At 35.2% G+C, this 27,500-nt stretch overlaps 1 protein-coding gene across 19 annotated transcripts in view; it reads left to right on the plus strand.

Annotated features, from left to right (window-relative positions):
* Nucleotides 1-27,500, plus strand: part of LOC135212647 (calcium-dependent secretion activator-like) — a 1,046,064-nt gene that overhangs the window by 322,247 nt on the left and 696,317 nt on the right. For 18 of the 19 annotated variants that reach the window (XM_064246274.1, XM_064246275.1, XM_064246259.1 and 15 more), the window contains exon 3: nucleotides 14,670-14,708. The exons of the other annotated variant lie outside the window; for it this stretch is intronic. In XM_064246274.1, coding sequence (XP_064102344.1) covers nucleotides 14,670-14,708 — 39 coding nt within the window. The remainder of the gene's footprint in view (nucleotides 1-14,669; nucleotides 14,709-27,500) is intronic. 19 annotated transcript variants of the gene reach the window in all.

Here is a 27,500-nt window from a genome sequence, read left to right on the forward strand (position 1 = left end):
ACTTTTAATATAATCAGGCTAATTTTTAATATTTCCTTTTAGATATCTCAAAGTTTTCTTCACATTTTCCTCTTATACATTCTTTCAACTGGTCGCTTTAATATCCAGTTAGGGAAGTGATGAGCTGAACGAATTTCCTTTGTATAAGATTAATTTTATACTTCTCATTTTGGAGTAATTTTTGGCGATTAATAAGTTGCCCCTGAAGGTTGACATTTTGCATTTATTGGCAACTACTCGTGGAAAAATGACTATCGTAATTTCTGGCGTAAAACTGAATTAATGACAGATAATTATTCGGACGTAATTGGGATAATGAAGTCGATAAGAGATCTCATTTTCTAGGAGTTGATTACAGGGAAATTATTTTTTTATTATGATCCTACATTATGGTAGGTCGGGTTATATCAGCAATTTATCTGATTTTGGCAGCTACCCCGATTGCTGCCATAAGCCGAACGTCAAGTAACTTAATTATATAGTTTTCTAAAGCTATAAGCGCTTTGCATTATGTGACAACCTCTCGGGTGCAATTCACAGCATTTTTTGATTGGTGGTTTCTTGTTCAGTTCGGTAATTGAGCTTATTTTTCAAAATAATACCGCTAATGATACTTTGTGTTTTGTCTGATTACTTAATACCCATTCTTCCTAGGCATTTTGCATTTAACCGCCTGTTAGTAGCATTCTGCTTCTCAGGATGAGGGGAATTCGGTGCCGATGAAAATGGTGTTGAAATATTGTAATGGGTCTGCCATGGAAACGAAGAGTGGTTGGAATTGTTGCAATTTTAAAAATTTTTCTAAAGTATACAGCATTATTTATTATGCCAGTCAAGGTATTTGGTAGGATTTTAGCTGGAAAAATGAGACAGTTGACAGAAGGAAGAAAGAAGTTTCTTGGATCAATCCTTTGGGGGATAGTGCCGGCAGTGCACCTCACGTGGTGCACTGTAGGCATTACTTAAGGTTATTTGCAGCGTGTGCCTTCGGCCCCTAGCTGCAACCCCCCTTCATTTCTTTTACTTCACCTCCTTTCGTATTCTCTCTCTTCCATCTTACTTTCCACCTTCTCCTATCAATTGATTCATAGTGCAACTGCTTTGAGGTTTTCCTCCTGTTACGCCGTGCAAAGATTTTACTGTCAGTTTCCGCTTCAGCGCTCAGATGACCTGACCTCATAGGCCTCTGGCCTAAATTCGATTCAGTTCAGTTCATTTCTTGGATCAAGTCTTTATGAAACAGTGACGTCATAAGTATGGAATTATAGAGGAAAAAGGACTTTTAAAATGGTCATGATTGAACTGATACAAATTGATAAGGAAAACGTGAGGGGGTCCGGGTGCTAATAAAGTATTTTTGGCATATAATTAAAGTTGTTCTGAGCAATTAAAAGTTTATGATGAAGGTAAAGCTTAAGCTACACTTTTTAGATTTGGGAGTGACTGGTTTGGTGTAAGTGTAGTCTGAGACAAGGATGTTTTGCCATTTTTTTTTTTTTTTTTTTTTTGGAGCTAGTGAATGCCAGAAATCATAGGAAGGACGTTATATGAAGTGATATTAAGTGTTGTTGATGGAGTGTGGAATGGCTATTCTCTCATATACATTATTAGTTCAAGAAAGAGAACAAAAACTTTAGGTTGTGTCAACAGAATTTGACAATGTTTTGTTGAAGAGAAAGTTGGCAGTCAGTGTATGCAAGAGTAAGGCTAAAAAATTAGTATAAACCACAATACGAGTATATGCTATATATATATATATATATAATATATATATATATATATATATATATATGAATAACTTGATCCCGAAATTCTATGTATAAATAAAGGTGATGCCACGGAGGAAAATGAAAAGACTAGAATTGCCAAGATCTTTCGGTCTACACGACCCTTTACTTGAGGCACAATTGATCAAAACAGAGCAAAAACATCGTACAAGTAGGCTTAGTATCCAAACTGACATTACAGGATTAGCATAAGGTCGAATTCACTCTACATATTTATTATTTATATATATATATATATATATATATATATATATATATATATATATATGTGTGTGTGTGTGTGTGTGTGTGTGTATGTATGTATATGTATGTATGTGTATATATATATATATTATATATATTATATATATACATACATACATAAATACATACACACACTTACGCTTCATTTAATTTATTGAGAACTTTCATTTAGAAGAGTCTCATTTATTGACGGGGGACCCCAAGTCGAAAGGTTACGCTTCCGATGGAGGAGGTACTTTACAAATGGCACATATTTTGACGGCGCTTTTCGGGTGACGCTTCGTGTCGCCTCATTTATTAAAAAAGAAAATGTTACGTCTTTGTCTTGAAATGTGCCGAGAATTTTTTTTTCTAATTTTTGAATTTATATATATTTCTCTGCTGGCTGTTGCTGGTAGTGTATTGAAAGAAGGTTAGTTTTGGTTGTCCATCAAAAAATATCGCCTTGATTTGAATATTATGATAAGCGCTTCTGCTCCTGGTGAACAACGAATTAAACGATGTCTATAAATATATTTATTTATTATTTGTGTTTGCTGCCGTACCTGTATTTATAAAAGTATTAAAGGAATAACTTCTCTTTGCAAAATGTCCTCTGTCGGTATTTGTATTTGGCTTGAAAGAATTTTAAATTGGAATGAAATTATTACATAAAGATTTTGCAACTCTCTCTCTCTCTCTCTCTCTCTCTCTCCTCTCTCTCTCTCTCTCTCTCTCTCTCTCTCTCTCTCTCACATTTAGATTTAGATTTAGCCATAGAGATCATTTTCGAGTCTAACCTTCTTAATTGCTTTATGACAGGAAGAAAATTTGTTTTACATTCAAAACCATAAATTGGAGAAGTTTAATCGAATTTTGAACGGAGTGTTATTTTAGTCTTACTTTGAATTAATTTACCTTCTAAATAACACAAATTCTGTTCTCCCAAAAGCTTCCAAATGTATATTTCAGTCTTATTTTGAATTAATTTACCTTCTAAACAACATAAATCCTGTTCTCCCAACAACTTCTAAGTGTTTTTCCACATTGTAGACAGACGGGAATTAACAACGGCGTATATGTGGAAGAAGTGGGTATTTGCTGTTGCGAAGCGCAAAACCTTGAACTTATATTTATCGAGGTAAACACGGGCAGTGACACAGAAAACATTTGGAAGGTTCTCGTGTTATCGGAAAAGAAAACATTGGGTTTTTGTCTACCGAGGCAACGGCTGTCTGGTCATTTGGGTCCTTGGGGCTGAGAAGGCCACAGGAGGAGGAGGGGGGGAGTCAAGACAAGAGAGGAAAGCGCTGGTTGCAAGAAACTAGTTATTATTTTTCTAGCATTTATAACTTTTCTTAAGGGCAGATAGATGTTTCTTATTTTGATTTTGCTTGTGTGCATAAAGCTTATGGATGCTTACCTGTGTTTGTGTATATATATATCTATATATATATATATATAATATATATATATATCGATATATATATAAAATATATATATATATACATATATGTATGTATATATATATATATATTATATATACGATATATATATATATATTATATATCTATATATATGTATATATATATATATATATTATATTAGTATATATATAAAAAAATATATATTTCTCATTTTGCCTTTCAAAGTATGTGGTCCAGCCTCGTTATGGCACATTCGGGCAACCCAGTTGTCTTTTGGCACAACCCTTAATTTTTTGTCAAAAAAAAAACGTCGTGTTATTAGCAACCTCATATAGTGACTTGCTAGAATCAAAAAGAAAGAGAGAAATAAGCTTCGTACGATGTCGATTTTTTGGAAATGAGAATGGAACTGATTTCACCGAATTCATTTAGACAGTTCAACCTATAACGAAAATCATTGTAACGAGTCTGCAAAGCTTTCAAGTGTGTGTGTGTGTGTTGGTATCTCCCCCATGATCCAGTGGTGGGTGTGTAATTTGATTGCCGTTGTCATGACGATAAGGGGAGGGGGGAGGGCCGGTTGTTTACAGCCATCAGGATCTGTTGAAAATACAGTTGTGAAAAGGAGGGGGGGGGGGGGGGGATGGAGAAGGGAAAACGGGGCGAGAGTGTTCCGCGACAGGTCTTAATCCTCAGTGACACCAGTGGACAGGCCCGGGCGTAAAACACACAACTTCTTATCTTCCAGAGATCTTTCTTAGGGTGGCCAAAGAAGTAATTCTGTCGACAATTAGAGGCCTTCGGCGGCAGGAAATTCAGTTATAATTATTTTCCCCTCTGAATCTGCTGTCATAAAAAGTAATGGCGTCCTTGCACCAGCCGCTATTCAGTTTGTTTTGCCTAGCGAGAAAAAGTTGTGCCCAGCAAGGATAAAAGGTTTGGAAAGATTTGTAAGGGAGTCAGGATTACCGTAAATCTATTTTTTTTTTTTTCCACTTAGCAGACGTTGTTTTTAATCAAGTCTTGATCGATGAAATGTTAAACAGTGAAGCAGACCGACGAATGAAAGGAAAGGTGGGGGCTCGGGTTATCGAGATTTTTTTTTTCATAAATATAAACGTAAAACTTTTAACATCTATGTTATATATATGCGATTTGCTCCATAGGGAAATTGAAGAAAGTTGTTCAAGTTGCCCTACCGTTTCGGCCTCCACCGGCCATTTTCAAGAGCTTTTATTGACTAAAGTACACAGTAGTTCAAAACATACATCGTAATATTTGCAAACAGAAAAAAAATAAAAAACAAGAGAAACGCCGTTCTTCACACTACATAATGATCGTCAAGGAGTAAACAAGACCTTGTCAATATTATATTGTTGTTGGGCAATATTTACTAATAGAGGATCTGTTTTGTCAAGTCCTGTATTCCCATTGAAGTCCTCATTATTGCTAGTTCGAGTACAAACACTCTCCAGTAAGCACCACCCTATATAATTACTTACTACTTTTGAACAATATTCTGCTTCTTGTCCAGCCTATTACACCATTACATTCGCCGTAATGTATACATTGATTGCATTGCTTTTGTTGTATTTGCGTATATAATACTGATGCTGTTTGATTCAGGTAGCAAGATTTTCCCCATTTGTCCCTGTGGAGCAAATCGCATATTCTTGCATCTTCATGAAACAGATAATATATATATATATATATATATATATATATATATATATATATATATATATTCATTTACATTTGTATTTGATATGTAATTATATAGAATAGTTTTATATGCATACATTTATGCATTCAGAGTATAGACTGGGAGATTTGTATATGTACGTATTTGTTGATGTGTAAACCTGCACTGCGACTCGTTTATGAATATGTAAGCATTCACAGTAGACCTTGCAATGTCTGTTTCTAGGAATCAGACCCGTAGGAGAAACGTTAATACGTAAAACAGTAAAACTTTGTACATATAGAAAAAAATGTGAATTAGCACTGTACTTTTACCTGTTGCATTTTTCTATTGAGGTCTGAAGCTGCAAATTAGATATTTTGATTTGTATTCTGCTTTTGCACTTGCATCACTTGTAGCCTTGATAACAAGAAGTAGGCACATACGTATATGACTAACTGGCGCTTCTTTCTCAATTCACTAATGAAATGGTTAAAAAAAACTTAGTCTGGCGACTGATGCGTCCTATAGGAATGGTAAATATTATGTAAAATACAATAAAAAATGAAATTATATTTCTTAGTTGTATGCGTTCCTAATCCGTCATAGTTGAGATATCAGTTAAAAGACTGATTTTCAAGATAAGAAAATCAATGTACGGAATAATGTTATTCATCAGGAAATTAGTTCAGTAAAGAATAAAAAGAAATGCCCAGTGTGATTTTCATTATCACTCTTGTTATCGAAGTTGTACTGATTTTTACGGTTGAGTATTTTTTTTATTGAAACAAATGCAAGCAAAATTTTCGTTCGCTGAAGGTGGACCGTAAAGAGAATTTTGAGATTATTCAGAATTTTTCTCATCTTCCATAAGAGCAGCCTTGAATAGCTTCACGCTCCCGCCCTAAAGGACCTGGTGAATTTAAACAGACCGTTCTATAAAGATTAGCACTTCCATTCTTGAATAAATTGTAATTAAGTAGAACCCTAATTGCAGTGCTAATACACATGCAATTTACGATACTTCACCGTTATTACTGAATATTTTCTAAGTTTAGTGCGTGTGAAATGATAAGATAGTGTGTATTGTAAAATTGTAAAACGTCTCTCTTTGTAGTTTACTCGCTTTTGCTTTTGTTTGCATATATATATATATATATATATATTATATATCTATATATATATATATATATATATGTGTGTGTGTGTGTGTGTGTGTGTGTGTGTGTGTATGTGTATTATATATAAACAAGGAGGCACGGAAGTACACCAGAAAACGTTCATGTATATACTTTATTGCGACGTTTCAAATCTCCAGGCTTCATTTTCAAGCTATAAAAGAAAACAAAATAAAACCGTGAAAATCTAAAAATACATACATGGTAAATTTCAAAGAAGTGAAGGTTAAAATTATATATAATTGAAAATTGAGTTAAAATTGCATCGCAAAATGACAAAAAACAAGCAAAGTAAATTATAAGAAGCAAAGGGTAAAAGAATATACATTTTAAGATTAAGGTGAAAACATATACGAAATAAACATTGTGTGCGTGGTGACATAATACATGTTCTCGTTTCATTTAGTTTATGTTCACGGTTTTACTTCGAGCAGTCAACGTATTTTTATTAAGTAGAAGAACCGCGATATCACGGTATCTATGTCATTTACAGGTTATTGTTTTTATAGTCTTGAGAATTTAGATTGAGTAGTGTTTTAATAATCATTAGATAAATCGGCTTGTTGATTCGTCTTGGATAGACTTGAATACAGTCATAGATGTAAAATGATTTTATTGGCGTCATTTTAGTGTTCATCTTTTTTTTATTTTTTTATCCGTTTTATTTATTTACTTAGTTCTGAGACAGTTCTTTCACTCACCACTAAGCCTCGGAATTTAGACGGTGAGTGTGCATTTCATAATTCCTCTTGCCTTTCCTCAGTTAGAGGGATGTTTATTACGTGCGTCAAGATTCCAGACAAAATTATGATGTTCCGTCTCATTTCCCCGTTCTTCCTATTTTTGCCTTTTTGCCCTTACCGACGGGCTTCTCTTAAATGTTATGAATTCTTTTTATGTGCTATATGTAACAGGTTATGTGCTTCTTCTGATTGAGCAGAAATTCTTTAGTCCTAGATTTGTTTATTTTTGTATGATTGGAAAGGAGAAAAAAAGACATCCTCATATGTTTCGGATATGACTAATTTAGCAGGAGGCCATTAGGATATTCGAGTTCATCCTTGCGAATGGAATAGGCATTATGAACAGGGAAGTTTTAGCCCAGAACCTGAATGTAATTTTGATTTATTGCGAAGTTCCATTTGCCTCATGTCAGCAGAATGGCCAAGTAGGCATTTTGCTGCGGCAATAAAGTCTCCCAGAATCGGATTGGAATGTTTATTGCTGCAATCCTTTGCAGCTCTCTCTCTCTCTCTCTCTCTCTCTCTCTCTCTCTCTCTCTCTCTCTCTCTCTCTCTCTCTCACATTTGTGTGCTGTGGTTGTTGGTGTATGGTGGGCTCATATGCGAAAATGGAAAAGGTCTCACGAAATTTAATTTTCGTTTTGAGTGGAATGCTGAAGTAATTGTTAGTTTTAAACTCTAGCAATGACTACGACTCAGTAATTGCATTAAATAGGTAATGGTCTACATATTGCAAGCCAACATGTTGACATTAAAGACCATTAATTCAGAGACGCATCCTCTTATGAGGATCTTTAACAAAAACCCGTATTCCAGTATAATTGGTGCTGGAATGATGTTCATTGTACTCGTATCTTCCCTAAATTATTGTTACTGGAATCTTTTGTGCTGTCTCCATTTCGTGAATCCTTCACCTCCAACCCAGGCGAACGCAATAAAGGGCAATTTGTTTTGTGAAATTAACGATGAACGAGGCCTTGGCATTGGAGGAAGTGTCTTTACCATGCCCGCCCGAGAGTGTTCTCTCTTTAGTGATAGGCCCCTCTAGGAACGTACAATCGTATGTTCCTCTCCAACCTTTGCAGTTGCTTGAGTTTCACTTGTAATATTCCTGTTGCCACGTATTTGGTTTGACCGTTGTGACCAATCAAGTTTTGAGAGCCCGTGGTATATATATATCTTGTACCATTTGTGAGGAAGAGCATTTATTCTTATTGTCATCGACATAGACCTTACTCTTTGAGGTTAGTTGGAAATTGCTCTATTATTTCAAAGATATTTTTTGTGTGTGTGTCTAAAATCAGATACAGGGATGTTCAAGTAGAAAGAAAAGTAATGGTATTGATATCCTTCGAGACTTACATTTCTGGAGTGATTTCATTTCCCTGTAGCTCTGCCGTGAAGGAAGAGTTAATTGACGTTTATATAAGACAATGTTACTTGTGAAGTACCTACAGCCAAGTTGGAGATTAGATATAGGTTAAGAATTACTTTTAGGTGGGAGGTTTTGCAAGACATTTTCCTTTGTAAATCATAGTTAATATTTCTTCTCCTGTGGATGTTTATTTTTATAGAAAGGTGCCTGTTTAGCTGGGAACTCTTTTTATGCAGAATGTTTTTTTAGAAAGGAGGGGATTAAACATTCAGAAAGTAAAGAATATGAACAAGATAAGAGGTAAACAGTGCAGAGTGCTGGTAGATAGAAGCTTTCTGTACAGGGGCTTCATTCACGATTCATTAGCTGAAGTGTGAATGGAGAAAGTTCAGTGTTTAATTTTATATATAAATATATATGTGTGGGGCATTGGAAATGTTCAAAACGGAAAGGATTTTATATATTAGAAATAAATGCGACAAAAAAAGGAGGAAAAACTTTCGCTGAACTGCAGTAGCAATTTTGGTTTTCTCTTCCCTTTGTCAACAAAATGCTATTTTTATTTTTGTCACTTTAGCAGTTATCGTTAATTTGCTTTTATTTCTGTTGGAAAAGAAACATATAATGTTACTATGGTAGTTGCATGTTCTAAAAATAAGTTGTTTGTTTGTTGCCATCTGTTTTAAATAAGGTCATCTTTGTCAAGCCGCTGCTGAAAATGTAACTTTTGCTTCCTTTCTTGCGGCGAGATTTCAGAAAACATATTGTTATATGCGGTAGAAATATCTGTATAATCTCCTTAGAAATTCCTTGAATAAACCCCGTGCGTCTGCCGGCTGAAAGCAAGCAAGCAAGCAAGCAGAGACTCCTTCCTCTACTTACCCTTTCTCCTTATTGTTATCTTTTGAATCTCCTTTATCCCTTTCCCTGTGATTACGAATCCGTTCGTAGCTTCTCTTTTATTCTGGAGAGGCAGTTAAAAGTTTCCAGGAAATATTGTGGGCTGTAGGAAGTAAAAATGCAGCGCTTTTTATTGTTGAAACAAAAAGCATTTTTTAATACTACGTTTCATATTTTTCCTCCGGAAACCGGGATAGTTTTAAAACATTTCGTCTGCGATTAATGCATTTTTCGCTCTTTTGCTGCTGCTGCTCCTCTCTACTTTTGAAAGAAAAAGAGGGGAGAAAGATGAGATCAGACTCTTTGATGGTGGACCAAATGGAATGAATGTTATCCAACTTTGTTCAGCATTATATCTCACGGGATGATTTCACTTTAGAAATGAACTGTCGGCTGTTTTATTTATTTATTATTATATAAAGAATTAGTAGTGAGTTGAGGCTTGCAGCTTATCTAGGGTTTATGTAATATATATATATATTTATATATATATATATATATATATATATATATATATATATATATATATATATATATACATACACACACTTGTGTATATATATAGATGTATGCCTCGTTAGCCCTTGTTACTGATAAGTTGCTCATATCCAAAAATGTATTTTGGCCGTCGATTAGTTGATAGTTGTAATTATCTTTCAGATTTAGGTAGCTGTTCTGTAAGTTTTTCATTATTCGTGGGATGAAGAAATTGAAATAATATATTCTGAAAAGCATAAGTATGTTCCCTGCTTCCTATGTACTTATTTTTGAGTGAAGGCTATTCATTAAAGTTAGGTACGAGTTACCCTTTATTTTAGTTCTGCAGCTCAAGAGTATCCAGTGGAATTTCTTAGTATGGGACAAATGTTATAACGAAATCGTGACGCTAAACAGTGCTCCGAGGGTCTTTGTGCTTTTGTTTGTATTTATCTCAAACTTATTCTTTCCGGTGTCATTTATATAGGTTTTTTTTCGAATAAGGTTTATTCTATAGCGTTTGTTTTTATTGCCGGGTTTTCTTTGGTCATCTATTTCGTTTATTTGTAGGATTTTCCCTAATCTTTTGGCATTATATTTTGATTAATGCCTGCCCGTTTGTCTGTGAGATATTGCTCTTAGAAAAGCTGTTATCTCTCTCTCTCTCTCTCTCTCTCTCTCTAAGGATATTTACCATGGTTTTTTTCACGATGTTGGGTGGTTGTAACCCCACAGTTGACAAGTTCACACAGTCTGTTCCTGTACTCAAAATAGTAACTGCTGGTCTTGTGTCTACAGATGACATTGCAAATTGTGTCAAATATAAAACCATTCACGCTTGTATCTTCGCTGTTAGCGTGTGACCAAAAATAATGAATTTCCTCGACTAAGTCTGTTATGTTCTGTTTCTTCGCTCATTCTTCTAAATAGTGTTGCCAGGAATTCGAGAAGTATGGTTCTGGTCCGCCAACGAAAATACATTCGTAGCCTCAGTGATTTATGTCTGCATTTTCTATGCTCCTTCAAGTTCCGTGAATAGTTAAAATTATTGTGTTGGTTCTAGAAATCTAGACTGCTGTCTATACCACTTGAAAAAGAGAAAAAATCTCTTATAGTAAGTTATCATTCTCTTGCATTCACATAGAGTCGATTTAAGCGGGTTCCTAATACTGTACCCTATCTTTGAGTGCTACTTGCTTTTCGATGTAAACAAAAAAAAATAAATAGCTGGCATCAGATGCATTTAAGATGCCTCTGATGACTCTTTGGCCAGTTAAGATTTCTTTAGTGCGTTTTAGTAGGGCGTCAGAAACTTGTGTCAGAAGGAATTTGCTGGTTTTTCATATTTTGAGCTTGGAAAATAGGAATAATAATTCAGACGTCAGCGCATCGTCGCGACAGTAAAGCTATATTTTTTATTTAATTTGTGAATATTGCACTACAGTGTATGGTGCGTCCGAGTATGGCAAAGTTGAGTCATACGCTTCAATTAACATAAGACTTCATAGACCGCTAGACACGCACGTATGTATATATATATATATATATATATATATATATATATATATATATATATATATATATAATTTACTGATCATTTTTATCAGGTCGGCAAAAATGCACAGTATTTGAGAAGAGATCATTGTGGCTGTTAACACACAAACACAATATAATATAATATATATATATATATATATATACTTAGTCTAATCATTTTAACTGGATACTATTTTTTTTGTACCCTGCATCGTAAATGTAATAAAATGTACTTTATATTACACGTTCGTAGAATCCCCAATTCACCAACCTGTCTCTCTCCCGTAAGAGAATTAAGAGTTCGTGTGAAATTATAAGTTGTAACTACTTTTATGGATGTATTTATTTTGGTCTTCCTTGAAGTCTACAAAAGTGCGTGTTTTTCCTTTAGCAAAGCAAACACACCGAGAGGATGTTTTCATTGCTCTTTCAAATGCAAGTATGGCTGTTAACCTGCTTGTGTTAACTTTTACTATCACAATATTACATCTATTAGAGATTATATTATCTATCCCTTATTTGTTGAATCCTCCTTCCCCCTACATTTGGCGTTTCCATCGGTCCAGGGCATTAGGCTACTCTGAATTCAAAATTATTCCTAATTTTGGCATTTAGAATTATTTGTAATTTTTCCCTCTCTGTGTTATTATTCTCAGGTCCAACTTTCGTAATCCGCCCCTCAAAAACGCTGAGATTTCCGCCGGGAAGCCTGTGAACCATTTTTCAAATAATCCATTTTCGGGCCGAGGGGAATCTTTTTCAAAGTTATGTGACAGTTATATCTCTTCCTTTCCGTACCCCTCACTTCCCCTTGTCCTCTTTTCCTCCTCTCAGGCCAACTTTCTTGTAGCACAGAAATGACTTCGTGACGTAACCTTGTACGAGACTGCCAAGGTTTTGTTTGTTGTTTGTCTTCTCTCGGGGGAATGGGGCAAAGGAATATTGTGAGGAGAGAGAGAGAGAGAGAGAGAGAGAGCCGTTCTTATAAGCTATTCAAGTAATTCGGGAAGACTTATGAAAAGGTTTTGTTTGCGTGAGTTAGAGGCGTGAATACTAGTCTAGACTTCTAGCAAGAAAGATGGGCAAAAGGAGCCGTAGGAAAAAAAAAATGAAGAGTCAGGTATCGCATTATTCATTGATACATTCGTAGATGAAGGGAAATGTGTTTGTGCTGTATTCTGGAGGAACGAGGAATTATTTGGGAGGTAAAATATGCCCCATATATAAGTCTGGAAATGGAGATAAAGTTCCACTGGAAAGATGGCTTGAATAATACGAGTCAAATCATTGGCTGCGCTATAAATTGACATTGGATCTTTATATATTTTGGATATTTTGTAGCTGGTAGAGTTCATATGTATGTATGTATGTATATATATATATGTATATACACAGATGTGTTTTGTGTGTATATATATTATATATATGTGTATGTATATATACACATATATATAGTGTAAGTAGTCACCTATTTATTTATCCCGGGTCTTAGCAAGTCCTTGAATTGAAATTGCTAATCAAGCATAGGGTACTTTCGATAATCCAGCTCTGAAGACAGTGAAGAAAAGCAGGTGGAGAGGTTGAACAAGAAAATGAATAGACCCCGAAAATAAAGATGGAGTTCAAGGATCTAATGGTGGAGACGGGAGAAAGCCAAGGTGGCTGAGAGCTGGAATCTCGTACTGTTTTGTGGTTTTGGGGTTTATTTTTACCTAAATGAGTTTGAAAAGGAACTTTTTACCCGGAAATCAAGTTTTGTTCTAAAACTTAATTTTGATCCCAAACTATGATGCTTCTTGTAATGTTATCCCAAGGTACTTGTATTATATCCTTAAAGTCATTTATTTCTGCATCTTAAAATTCGTATCAACAGTAGAAATTCCACCGGTCCCGAGGCGATAGGTTCCAGACCACCTTCTTAACACGAGTCCATAAATTTCGTCTTTAACACCTCTCTCTCTCTCTCCTCTCTCTCTCTCTCTCTCTCTCTCTCTCTCTCTCTCTCTCTGAGAGAGAATGAGGTCATTTATTTGTATAATGGCTTAGATATGCCAATTTTATTGTTTCTCTCCGGACGGCGGAGCAGCATTTGTGATCGTAATTTTGTCTATTAGATGTAAGGAAAAGGATAAGATGCTGAATGCGCAGGTTATATTTCTCTCAGGGATTTAATATTATTTGCTTATATGTCACATTTATATTTTCCACTCGGATACATTTGTAAAAATTTTAAGACATCTCTGATCCAATGTATTTTTGGTTTTCCCCAAAAGAAAAAAAAATGAGGTAGTTTGAGTGCGAAAATAATAATCTCACCATATGAGGAAATTAATTTATACATTTCAGTGTTTTTGCTATATAATGTTCTACGCTTTTGGATGCAAGTTTCCCAACAAAGAACCTCTTGGTTTATTATGGCAAGAGCAGCTTGATTGTTTTGTTTTTTAATATCAAGACTTCCCATATTTTCGTTTCATGTGTTTGTGATATTTTTTGTGATGCCATATTCTGCTAATGCTGTGTCAGTTTTTTTCCAACAGATTTGACCTCTGCATGGTAAAGTTGTCAAATTCTTTTTTAAAAATTTAATTTAAAGAAAATTTAATGTTGTCAGGTTTGATTCAGAGAGTTTATTGAACTTCGTATTTATGACCTAACATGGCATAACCTAGTTTTTCGAGGTGTTAGGTCATCAGTATTTTGGTATTAATACATCCTCGTAGATTGATACTCAGTATCTTTAAGAGTTCCACGTAGGTAATATACTTCATTTAGTGGTTTTTGATCAACCTTTATAGTGAGCTAGTCTTTGTGAAATCTTGTAGTAATTTAAGTTATAATTACTAATTTATTTTTTGCAGAAATCTTATTTTATTCCAGAATGTTTTGCAGAAAGCTACCAGAACTAGTTATAGTAGCCGGAAGGCTATTAGTTTCAGTAACATATTTTAGATTAAGGCAGAAGTAGTGTTAAGTAGCAGTGCTTGAAATGGCTCATGCAAGAGTTATTCGTCTACATAAAGCTCCCTGAATGAGACCTCGCGTCTTACAGTCTTCGGAAGCTCTTAAACCCCTAATAAACATTCACTCCATCAGTTTTATTCACATTCTAAAATTGCATTGTATTGGGATGATCTCGATTGGCAAACGCCGGTTGTTTTCTAATGGTTGTTGTGGCGTCGAGAGCCGGAAGGTGTCACCGCCGCCACGCCCTTTAGAACAACAATGCGAGTTTGCTCAGTCGCCCTCAAATGATCAGGATCTTCGGTGGAAGGTTCTCCGTAAGGCTTCCCTCAACCCTCGTGATTTTCCTGTAGTTAACGAAACCATTTTCCTTCTGCAGGCGATCGAGCATTAGGGCAGGCCAAGGGTATGACAGTAGGTTTGTTCACTCCCACAACTTTTTGATTTATCCTTAACCCAAAGAGTCTCGATCTGTAACTCGGTCACTGGATCCAGAGTGGTTTCATTTTCTTCTCCATTTTTTTCAACCCCATCTGTCAGTTCCTCGTTGAACGAGTGGATTTCGCGCTCGGCTACCAATCGGGTGGTCCGAAGTTCGATTCTCGGCTCGGCCAAAGCGGAACCAGAGGAATTTATTTCTGGCGATAGAAATTAATTTCTCGATATAATGTGGTTCGGATCCCACAATAAGCTGTAGGTCCCGTTACTAGGTAACTAATTGGTTCCTAGCCACGTAAAAATATCTAATCCGGGCCAACCCAAGGAGAGCTCTTAATCAGCTTAGTGGTCTGGTAAAACTAAGATATACTTTTTCCCCCATCTGTTTACGATTCTCTCGATTTGAAGGCTTTTTTTTTTTTCTTCTTCTCACCTTAATACGATCTATTCTTATCTCAGAATTTGAAGAGTAAATTAGATCAGTAAATTAAAGCTTTGTCCCTTACAGCTTCGATTTACAAAATCAAATTTAAAAGAAGCCTGTTTTTGTAAATGACACATTTAATGATCTGACAAGATTCTTTCATCTTTAAAGTCATTGAAATTTCAGTCGTTAACACAAGATAGATTTACAATAGGCATTGTTCATTGGGCATAAGATAGATTCAACGGGAAAGCTATTACCATCCTTTCGAATTTTAGCCTGTTTATGTGGAACGTATTCCAGCCTGAAAAGCAACTGTAGTTTGCCAGACTAAATATGAAAATATAAATCGTATGATTTACTGTAAATCTTGTGCGAGTCTGAGAACAAACTAATGGCAAAAATTGTCGTAGACTCGCTGTCTTTGTATTCACCGAACTCGGAGAGAACCCCTACTAATGATAAAGACACAGATGTAGGAAGGGATAAGAATAGTATGGAAAAACTTGTTGGATATGTCAGTTTAGTGGTATTTGTGAGCATTTCCATTGTTAGTATAGTGGTAAATTCGAACGGAGGGACAGAAAAAAAAAATGCAAGTAAGGCTTGGATTTTAGGTAATAAACTGTGAAGGAAAAGAAGGCGGCACTTCATATTGTGCTGTACACCCAATTTTACATGTTATTAAAGCCAGCAGGTACAAGATTAAGGGGAATTTGGGAGGAAAATGAAACCCCAAGGAACAAGTGTCTTCTGTGACGTTACAGAAAATCCCGAGACTTTAGCTCTGTGTCCAGGAATGTTGTGCCTACCCTTAGCACTGTTACCTTATCCAGCATCTTTATGACTGCCACCCCCTCCCCCCTCACCTCACACGTCACTTCCCCCACTCCCCACTCACGTTTTGTTCCACCACGTAGAGTATGATGTACAATCTGCACTGCTTGTGTACAGTAGAAACTGTAAACTTGTTATGATGAGAGAATTCACAGACACAAGGAAGTGCACTGCACTGGTATGGCCTTTTTGTTTATTTTAATAATATATTTTTATGGAAATTGTTTTTGCAAAATATTTTGTTCCGTGAAGCTTACACCTCACAAGAATTTTTGCTGCAGCTGGTTTAGCTTAAGAAGTATTATTTAATGGTCTCCTTATGACAAGTTTTGAGTTTTTGTTGTGCTCGACCTCGCATTCAGTATGTGGTCTGATGAGTGCTTACAAGGTGTCCTGACTCTTCCAGTTAATTAATTTGCAGGTTACTGCTCATTCTACTATATTGGTTGGAATTTTTGAGATTTTGCAAGACCCTCGGTTTTCACACACACACACACACGTGTATATATATATATAATATATATATATATATATATATATATATATCTATATATATATATATATATATATATATATATATATATATATATATATATAAAAGCGAATACCATATGATAGGCACAAGGTACTGACCTTCTGCCTGTTATTTTCCTATGTTATTCGCTTATATACTGAAATCATGTCCATATACTGTGATTTTTTAAGCATATACATGCGTGTGTATGTGTGTGTGTGTGTGTGTATATATATATATATATATATATATATATATATATATAAATATATATAATATATATATATATATATATATTATATATATATATACATAAAACAGTTGATTAAATATTTAATTTTTTTATCCATTGTGTTCAGAGAATGCTTTATTATTTTAATATCATTGATTTATTTTTTTTTTTTTGCTATTAGATTATTTCAAGAGAAGAAGAAGCTCTCAGGAGTGTTGACCAATAAGACGCAATTAGAGCACATACTGAATGCTGGGTCAGTGTACTGAAGGGTTTTTGCCTTGTTGCTTTTTATGTTTGGATCTGAAGGAGGTATGACCGTGTCCGTGACATGGAGACCCGATGTCTAAACACTTGAATACTGTATTTTTTTTTTTTTTTTTTTTCGTATTTTGAAATGCTTACTTGTCTGGTGTCTTAGTTATATTGATGTCTGACTAATATACAGGTGTTTATGGTAAGAAGCTACAGCTTACCTAAGAGGTATATGGAATTTGTATATGTTGATGAAAGCGTGGTGTTTGAATCGTCAGTATTGCCATATAATTCTTGTCATTGGTGTTATCATCCAAATCATGATGTTTCTTGTGTGCCGTATGCTGGAGTAATGGTGTGGATGGAGTTCTCACCGTCATCATCATAAAAGTACAAGTATATATTTTGTCGTTGCTATCGTCATGTTCTTCCTTTTGCGTACTTGACACATGAAGAAAAGTACAAATACAATTGATATATCGCAAAAGAAACAGGACTTCCTGACTCCATCGTTATCACAGATATAATCGTCGTTTATGTTTATTCTCTTTCAGTTTATACTTCACATTTAAACGCAATGCTCCCTTTTCCGTCTTCCTAATTTACACCGTTTCTGTCTCATAGTAAGAATATAATCCTTCATTTTAGCTCTTACTTTATACAGTTTTTTAATTAAATTGTTTACAAATAGCCTTCTGAGGGAAAGAGCAATTAAATTTCGTGTAACTCACACGCTCTAAAGTCTGTGTACTACTAAAACTGTCAGAACTGTAATTGTTTTAATATGCTTGTTTGTTTTTCGCTTTATCCTTTTACTCCCAATTCTGTGAAAGAGCGCTGTAGGAGTATAATAAACTTTTGTTTTATGAATATCACAATATGAAAAGTTATTTCATTATGAATCTGGCAAAAAAAAAAAGTATATTTCTTACACATGATTGAGATCTGTGGCTCGTTGGTAGTTTGTAGATTAATCTTCAGATTTTCTAATTAAATTCTGGATTAATATATATTCTGTGAGGTGATGGCATGGAATGGAAGGAAATTCGGAGCCAACATTCTTTTTAATGTTAGGAAAGATATATATAGATCTTCTAATGTGAAACTCAGAGAAATTATTTATTATTTCTTAATTTAATAAAAATATGAATCGCCTACGTTACTATTGTCTGCCCATGTGAACGTCAATCTTACCATCTATTCTCTCTGGCATTTTTATTGTATTATGAGACTTGTAATTACATAAATATTAATTATTTCATCTTCATTAATTCATCATCATTAATGCGTTGGGAACCATCAGTTCCTTTACTCGAGATATAAAGTATTGCACAAAGACCGGTATTTTAACTTTTAAGTATGAACCTCACTTTTTCTTATTGTGAGAAAAGTTTATTATATATATTTTTTTAGGATAAGAACTGGAAGCCTTTCTTCGCACATTATGACGTAGTTTATTGGAGCTTTATTACGTGTAATGCAAGGCAAAAGCGTCCCATATATAACGGTTTTCAGAAGAATAGGGCGGGGAATCCCCGTTGAGATTTAATATGGTCATAATTTTTTCTCTCTCTCTCTCTCTCTCTCTCTCTCTCTCTCTCTCTCTCTCTCTCTCTCTCTCTCTCTCTCTCTCTCTCTCTGATAAACTAGCGCGTACACATCCACAAGGTTTCTCTTCCTAGGATTCCGTCGTGTCTCCAAAGAAAACGACTCTCTCGCTCTCTCGCGTGCGCTGAATACTCGCGTAATTCATATGAATAGTTTTTCATAAAGAAAATATCTTGGAAATCATATGATTTAGTGCTCTCCTGGAACAGTTGAAGTCATCAGAATTTTTATTATTGATTCATTGTTTTTTTTTTTTTTTATTATTATTATTATTGATACCCACGGTTATTTGATGCCCATTGGCAACAACATATTTTTGTTCTTAACAGTATTTATTTATCTGTGGTGAGTCACATATTTGCTAGTACGCGAATTTAATATAGAAGGAATGTAGTTTACAAATTTGTTTGGTATATATAATTTTCAAATAATTGATTTAAGCTACTGTTAACTTACCTCTTCGAATATCCTGTAGAAAAATTCATGAATCACTCAGGTATTTGGAAACTTTTCCTGCACATATATATGCACGTAATGTATACATACGTAACTGCAGTATAATATATAAGCTCCGTGCATTTACTCGTACCCTCACACTCTAGCACTTGGAATTCTTTGAACTATTATTTTTCATAAATACATATACTTGTAGAATTTTTGTTTGACTGTTTGTTGTGCAGTTAGGTTTTGTAATTATTTCTAAGCTTGTACAGATATTTTTATGTAAATAAACCAAATATGAAGGTACGGATTTACGCATCTTGGAAAATATTATAATGCATGTGTTGAATAGTTACAATTTCTTTTGATGAAAATGTCTATCTATTGAAGAAATAATTGAAGATGTACATTACTCTTCCAGTTTTCTTCATTTCAAGAACTGGGAGTTAGTGTTAGATATGTTATTGTTTATGTGCTGTTTAACACCTTCCATTCTGTTGTTTGTTGGCGAAGGAAGTTTGCATTATTCTTGACATTTTTATAGTGTATAATACATTTACATGTGCCTGAGGTTTATCGTTTTAAAATATACTTTAGGTTTATATTTTCTGAGCATGTTTTCGAAATAATTAATGGATTTCACTTTTAGCCTATGATGTATTACGGAGTAAAATTAAATAAAAAGAATTTTCAATTACCTCACAAGTTTAAGTGTTACTTAAGAGCAAGATCCCGTGTTGGCGTAATGATAGCTCAAATTCGACAACACCACCGCGATTACCAATGTTTATCTTCGCCTGAGAGGTTAGGATTGGGTTCGGTTGGTCATTAGGTTAAGATAATTGGGAACCAGTGAACATTTTTTTAATTTAACCGTAGGAAAACGGCTGATGATAATTCACATATATTAGTGAGGTTTGGTGAAAATATTCACTGGAGGTAAGCGATGTAGGAATGGCATATCTTTACAGATGTCCCATGAAGGTTTCATAATTTGGAAAATCCACCCAGTAATTATTGTTTGAACCTGTTTGCATCCACATTTTTCCTCCTGTAGATAAACTACAATTTGTAAAATAGTGGTATATTTAGATGAAGTATCAAGGTGTCTGAAATACATTTTTGAATTGAAATATCAAAGTTAGTCAAGTGCTTGAAACAAAATTTATAATTCATAAAAACTTTCTGGGAGTTTACCAAATATACTGGTTTAGATTCTTTATTTATTTAAGCTAAGCAGGTGAATCATTGTTTGATTAATGGTTTTAATGCTGTGTATAGACTAGGTAATTTTATACTTGAAGTTTTTTATTACGATTTAAATATCAATTACATAACTGTAGTCTGACGTTTTATTATTAAATTAGTTTAGATATGCAGGCAATATAGTGAAATGGTCGACATGATTTTGTTGCTTTAAATATTTAGGTAAACCGTTCCTTTTGAGACTTTTTGAATTTCCTAAAGCTAGATTCACGAACGTTTTTATGTTTCACATGATGCAGAAGATAAACATATATTTTGTTATTCTCCCAATAGTTTAATGAATCAGTTACATTTTTGAACAGTTTTTAATATTGATTTATATACTCAGGTAAGCCAGTAGAAAGCAAACACACACGCATACACGCCCGCACGCACGCACGCGCATCCCGAGGCCAGCATCTGCTACCAGAATGTGCGACGTGGGTCTTAACAATAGCAGTCAGCTTTCGAATTTTGTTTCTTTTGTTTGAAATACGGCCTCGAGTCAGCTGATAACAATAGCAGAATGAACTGCCCATTAAGAGACTATCTCTAGCTCCACCTCCCTCTCTTGTCTCGTGTGTGCACACACATTTTTTTTCTTTTCTTTTTCCACATAGTGAGTCGCGGTTTCTTAGTATTTGCCTTAGAATTGATTGATTGTGATAAGCTTTCATATTGTTGTGATCTGCACTGTGGCTTTTTCCCTCGAGGTCTTGTCTGTGGCTTCCCTGGGGGGGGGGGGGGCGTCGTTTGTTTGTGCCATCAGTGCACCTCATGCGGTGCATTGTAGACATTGCTTAAGGTTCTGTGCAGCGTCCCCTCGGCCCCTTGTTGCAATCTCCGGCATTCCTTGGACTGTACCTTTGTTCATATTCTCTTACTCTCGGTGTTACTGCGAGGTTTTCGTCCTGTTACACCTTTCAAACCCTTTTCCTTTCAATTTCCGTTTCAGCGCTGAATGACCTCATAGTTTGGAGCGCTTTACCTTTGGCCTAAAGTCTGTTTTTTTATACTTGTCTGTGCCATTTTTTTCTGGTTTCGTCAGGGTTTTTACTTGTTCAGTGTTTTAATGTGAATATTGTCATTTATTTGATCCTGTGGAGCAGGCTCCGTCTACATTTCCGTCGGAAATTGTGTATTTCAAAGGCTGTCGCCCCCTGTGACACCCTCTCCCGATTCTCCCATTCGCCCCGACTATATTGCTTCGGGTGATCTCGTGAGGTGATGCGAGCAAGGTTGAATTGCAAGAACCCTCAAGCTCAGTGGCTGGATTATGATGGTGTCACGGCACTACTCCCTTCATACGTGCTTACTCAATAATGCCATTCTCTCTCTCTCTCTCTCTCTCTCTCTCTCTCTCTCTCTCTCTCTATTCTCTCATCCCTCTCTCTCTCTCTTCTCATCGTAGTGCCTTTATTTGGTGGAAATGCCTGACTTTGAATTCTCAGCATATGTGAGGCGGCATATTTTCATGTTCAGTGTCATTGTCGTTTTTTATGCCATTGTTTCTGTTTCTTTTATACTCTTCGTTGTTTTATTATCTTTCAGGATATTACAAAGTATGTTAGTTGGCTTGCATTTATTGCAAGGTGCTCTAGGATCATTTCTATATATATGTAATTCTCATTCGTGAATTTAGCATTTTTGCAAAATGATGGCGAGATAAAATGAATTATAGCTTAAACCTTGGTACATTGATGTTTGTTGAGAACGGTCTGCCCTTCATCTTGCAACCCCGCTGTCTTGGATGTTTTTCGAGGTCGGGAATGATAAATATTATCATCGGTTGATATTTCTTAATTTCGGAAATGTACCTGTTCCTTCTCATTGTTCTACACACAGTACTTTCGTCATTGTATCAAAACAGCCTGGATTCATTCCACTCTTTAATCTTTGTTGTACGAGCCAGGGTTGCCAGCACCACAAATAGAGTAAGTCACAAACTGACGAGTCAGCCAGCTTAATCGGTCTTAGGTAACGTATGAATTTCCTAATGTGGATTTCTTTGTCCTCGTTCCTCGGTGTCCCTGTCCGGTAATTCCTAAATTATTTCATTGAATTCACTTCATCTCTTCACGAAGTGTGTTGGTCATCGGTTAAGAGTCAAGCTCATTGAGAAACACTCGTGGGGCCTGACCCGCTTTGGTCTGTCTTGCCTGTCTCTTGGTACTTTGTAAAATATCTATCAGTGGTTTTCTAATATGATCTTGATAGGACTAACCGTCTCATGAATTTTTTTTAATAATAAAAAAGTAGTAGTTAAAAGCACATGTTGATAGTTTTATGTTGCAAAAATTTTATAATCTATTCTCTAATGAGAGTTTTTTTTTTTTTTTTTAATTGAAAAGGTATTTGGTACTGTATTGGCCATGACTGAAAATCTAAGGTTTTATGACGTATATATCAACTATTTAGATAAGCTTAGTGCGAAGGTTTATGTAGTCATAGCAATTAGTGTCGTCAACTTTTTATAGATGACAACCCTTTGCCAACGGAGTTTTGCACCGGAATTTCCTAACTCAAAGCATGTTTGTGTGAAAGTTTACGTAGGGCGAATATTCACTTACATGGGGAATGGCTCGAATCTGACGAGTCTAGAAAAAGCCTATTTCAGTTATTCATAGTTACTGGTTTTATTTTCTGTCAGGAGGCAAGGAATTATTTCAGCGCCATACACATATCATTATAATGAATATTATATATATATAATGCGTGTATGTATGTTTACACTACAGGATATTTTAAAGGTCATAGAACAAGGGTACGATTTTCTGCAGACTAGAGCAATTTCTGTGCGACAGCTTTGCATGGTTGGTTGCAGCTCAGAGGAAGGGATGAATGAAGGCATTACGAAGATATTGTAAAGGTCAAAATGTCGATATTGGTGTTAGGGAAGCTGAGACGTTGTCTTCTTTTATTCAGTTGCTTCAGCTTCATCGGCAAGTGACAAGTGATAGGCATTTGCTAGGTCTCTCGAGTCGAAACGAGAAGTTCATCTTCCGTAGAAAAATGAGTATACTATACACGGAGCTCTATTTCAGAAACAGCCGTTTCCCTTAACTGACAGTTGAGGGAACCCGTCGTTTCCGAGATATAACACTAGAAAATCTACTCTCTCTAGTGTTGTTATAGGCAGAATTTATTAGATGGAATTCTGTTACAGAATATATATATATATATATATATATATATATATATATATATATATATATATATATATATATATATAGACACCATAGTTAGTTAGCTAGTGGGGATTTAATTTTACAACTCCCACACTTTTCAAGAAAAATGCTGCCAGAAAAATATTTGCGTAAAAAAATTCTGAATATCTGATTCAACCTTCATAAGAGTGTTTATATTTTTGGGGACGATATTAAAGTTGAAATAGTGGCATGAACACCCTGCTTAAAATAAACTCTGTAAACCTTAAATTACAACCGAGTCATATTAAAGGATGGAGGAATTTCCATGTGTTATACAGAGTTTAGGAAACTCTATTATTTGCACAGAATCAGTGTTTATATTCGTATTGTTTCACAAAAGATTTTATTGAAGTTTGTAATAGTGTGTCAGTCTATTCACATCCTTACTGCTGTATTCTTTGCTTACTTTTGTCTTTCGGGTTTTATTAATTTATTTTGATATTGCCTTCTTTTTTAATAGATGCATTTACTAATTGTAAGGAGAATACTTCAACTCACGCCTCTTTACGTCAAGTTATGTAAATAAAATATTACCAACAAAAACATAAAAGTTGTCCGGAAAGGCAAATAAGATAGGATAACTCCGTATGTTATTATGATTATAATCATGACTTACAAACATTGTTGTGGGGCCAGCATGAAAGCAGTGAATTTCCTTTCCAAACTGTAATAGGGATTTCAGACTGCCTTACTAGCAAGAGCCCGTGCTGGCGTAATGCCAGCTCCATTAAAAAAAAAAAAAAAAAAAAAAAAACCCACAACGTTTTAGGGGAAAAAGGTTAAAAAAAAAAATACAGGTAGAACTGAGTATGAATCATAACATATAATGTTATGGAATCTTAAAACTTAAAAAAAAAATAGACTGGAACAGTGCAAACAGAAAATTAAGCGTTGTATGAGTGTACAGTACTGTACTGTCAAGTAAAGAAATTGTGTGAATGTACAGTAGTGTACTGCCAAGAAATTAATTATGAGTGTACAGTACTGTACTGTCAAGTAAATAAACTATGAATGTACAGTACTGTAATGTTAAGTATATTATGAGTGTACAGTACTGTACTGCCAAATAAAGAAATTGTGTGAGTGTACAATACGTACTGTCAATTACAGAAATTGTGCGAGTGTACAGCACTGTACTGTCAAAGAAATTGTGAGTATACAGTACATACTGTCAGTTAAATAAATTGTGTGAATATACAGTACTGTACTGTCACTTAAGGAAATTGTGCTAGTGTACACTATTGTACTGCCAAGTAAAGAAATTGTGTGAGTACAGTATTGCACTGTCAATTAAAGAAATTGTGTGAGTGCAGTATTGTACTGTCAATTAAAGAAATTGTGAGTGCAGTATTGTACTGTCAATTAAAGAAATTGTGTGAGTGCAGTATTGTACTGTCAATTAAAGAAATTGTGTGAGTGTAAAGTACTTCACAGTAACTGTCAAGTAAAGAAACTCAAAACCAAGACGGCTTTTCCGAAGGGGATAAGGCAAAGAGAGTCGAATGAAGGTAAATAGTGTTCCCCCACGGCAGGAGGAGGGCGCCCAATGAAATGATATGTCCTGAGGGCGAGTCATTAAGTTGAATGGAGTCCTAATGCAGCTCTGGTTGCCGAGAAGAATGCCATTAAGGAGTCTTTTGTTACGGAGGTCATTTCTCAGAGTCCCCAGGGACAGATCCTTTCCAGTGTCCTTCCCGCTCCTGAGCAGCGTCAGTCTCGAGTGTTGGATGACCACGCGGGAAGATGGTGGTGGAGGTGGAGTCCTTTTTGTTCTTTTGCGAGGAGGTGAAGTTTAGCAGAAGTTAAATACAAAGAAAAGAACAGATACCACTGATGTATGTGACAACAGCTGATCTTGGAGGAATAATAGTTTCCAAGCAGCTGATATACCCCGTAAGGGGGTAGTGCCGTCAGTGCACCTCATTCGGTGCAATGTAGGCATTACTTGAGGTCCTTTTCAGTGTCCCTTCGGCCCCAGTCTGCAACTACTATCATTCCTTTTACTGTACCTCCGTTCATATTGTCTTTCTTCCATCTTACTGTCCACCCTCTCCCAACAGTTGTTTCATAGTGCAACTGCGAAGTTTTCCTTCTGTAACACATTCCTAACCTTTTACTGTCAATTTCCGTTTCAGCGCTGAATGGCCTTAGTTGCCCCAGTGCTTGGCATAATGCCAAAAATCTATATAAATAAAGAAAAGCTGATATAAGAGCTGAGTCAAATAAGGATAAAATAAGTAAAAAATACGCCGAAGAATCGATTTCCTCTATAATGTATAAAGCTGTATGATCCGCGACCCATGGAACTTTCAGCCAGCCGTGCTTCATCCCGTGATGGAGGTGGTGTAGCTGGGTAGCCGGTAATAATGTCACAGGAAATAAAGTCACAATTAATTTACAGTCTTTTGTTTATATTTTTTACTGTAATCCCCAACGAGTTTGTACTAAATACGCCGCAAAGGTGGATGCATACCGGGTTAAAACCCTTGGGGTCACTGTCTAGGAATGATTAATGCGACTTATTTTTTCCTGTGACCTTTTTTTTCTAGCCGAAATTGTGACATTTTTCCATGTGACTTTTTTTCCTGTGACATTATTACCTGGATTCGTGTTGCTGCCGGTGTTTCAAAACTTGAATCAGTGTTGCGTTAGTTCTTTGCAACGTGGCGAGGTATTATTATTATTATTATTATTATTATTATTATTATTATTATTATTATTATTATTATTATTATTATTAAGGCGTGGGAAGGTGTCCTCTTTTGTTGTTTTGCAAGGTGAAAATGCTGTAGGTGATATTTTTCCCGTGTTGCGGAAAATGTTGCTGGCGATGTTTATCAACATAATTCAAAAGTGCTGCGCGAGCTTTTTGTAACATGGGGAATTATTATTATTATTATTATTATTATTATTATTATTATTATTATTATTATTATTAATTTCTATGGCATCTTAAATCATTGCTTTGACTTTTCCAATATGGTTTTTAGTTTTGCAGTTCGCGTTTTACTGCTTTATTGGCATTCAAAGTTCAGTGATAACCTCATTAGCCCTACTTCATCTGTAATATTACAGCTGAAAGTGTCCATATTATAATATTTTATACATACGTATCACATGACATTTTATTGTGAATTTGTAAATTTGTTTTCGCACGAAAATTGATTGTGCATGATTTTTTCAGCTCTTGATTAGAAATGAAAGTTATAGTCCAGCTCTATAATTATTTATGTTCATGTGATCTTGTTTTTGACATCCAGTTATAAAGCCTAAAGGATTTACTTCAGAATATATGTATTATATAATATAAAGTATGTATGCATATGTATGTATACACACATATACGCGCGCACACACACACATAATCTCCTTTTAGTTTGGAAGTCTTGGAAGAGGCATTCGTCTCCTGTGTGGCTGCAGTGGACTGATACCGGTCCCATTTCTCATAGAGTTTTGCCTAAAACCTGTCTTCGCCGTCTGGGTATATTTGCTTCTTTATTAAGATTGAGGAGTCTGGAGCTTCCTTTTTTCCCCAATTTCTTTTTATCGAAGCTTTGACTGAGGAATGGGAGCAGTAGCTTCATATCACATTAAACATGAGTCTTTACTGCTTTATCATATATTTCAAGTGTTTATAGTGTCACAGATTGGCTATTTTATCAGCATGATGACATGATAGTGTTTCTTCAAATAACCCATGATAGAATTCAGTTCTGTTATATTGTGTGTCCTATTTTATGACCGTGAAATGTTTAATTATCAGAGACTATAGAGCGAAATCTGGATTATTCTTTATTCTAGCACCTTCATTGGTGGCTAGTGCAACCCCTTTCATTACTTTAGCTTTATCTCCGTTCAAATTCTCTTTCTTCCAATTTACTTTCCATCCTCTCCTAACAACTGATTCATAATGCAACTGTAAGGTTTTCCTCCTGTTACAACTTTCAAACGTTTTTATTTTCAGTTTCCATTTCAGAACTTGACCATTACCCAAATTCTATATTCTG

The sequence above is a fragment of the Macrobrachium nipponense genome, chromosome 41, assembly GCF_015104395.2.
Source record: "Macrobrachium nipponense isolate FS-2020 chromosome 41, ASM1510439v2, whole genome shotgun sequence".
NCBI classification, from domain to species: domain Eukaryota; kingdom Metazoa; phylum Arthropoda; class Malacostraca; order Decapoda; family Palaemonidae; genus Macrobrachium; species Macrobrachium nipponense.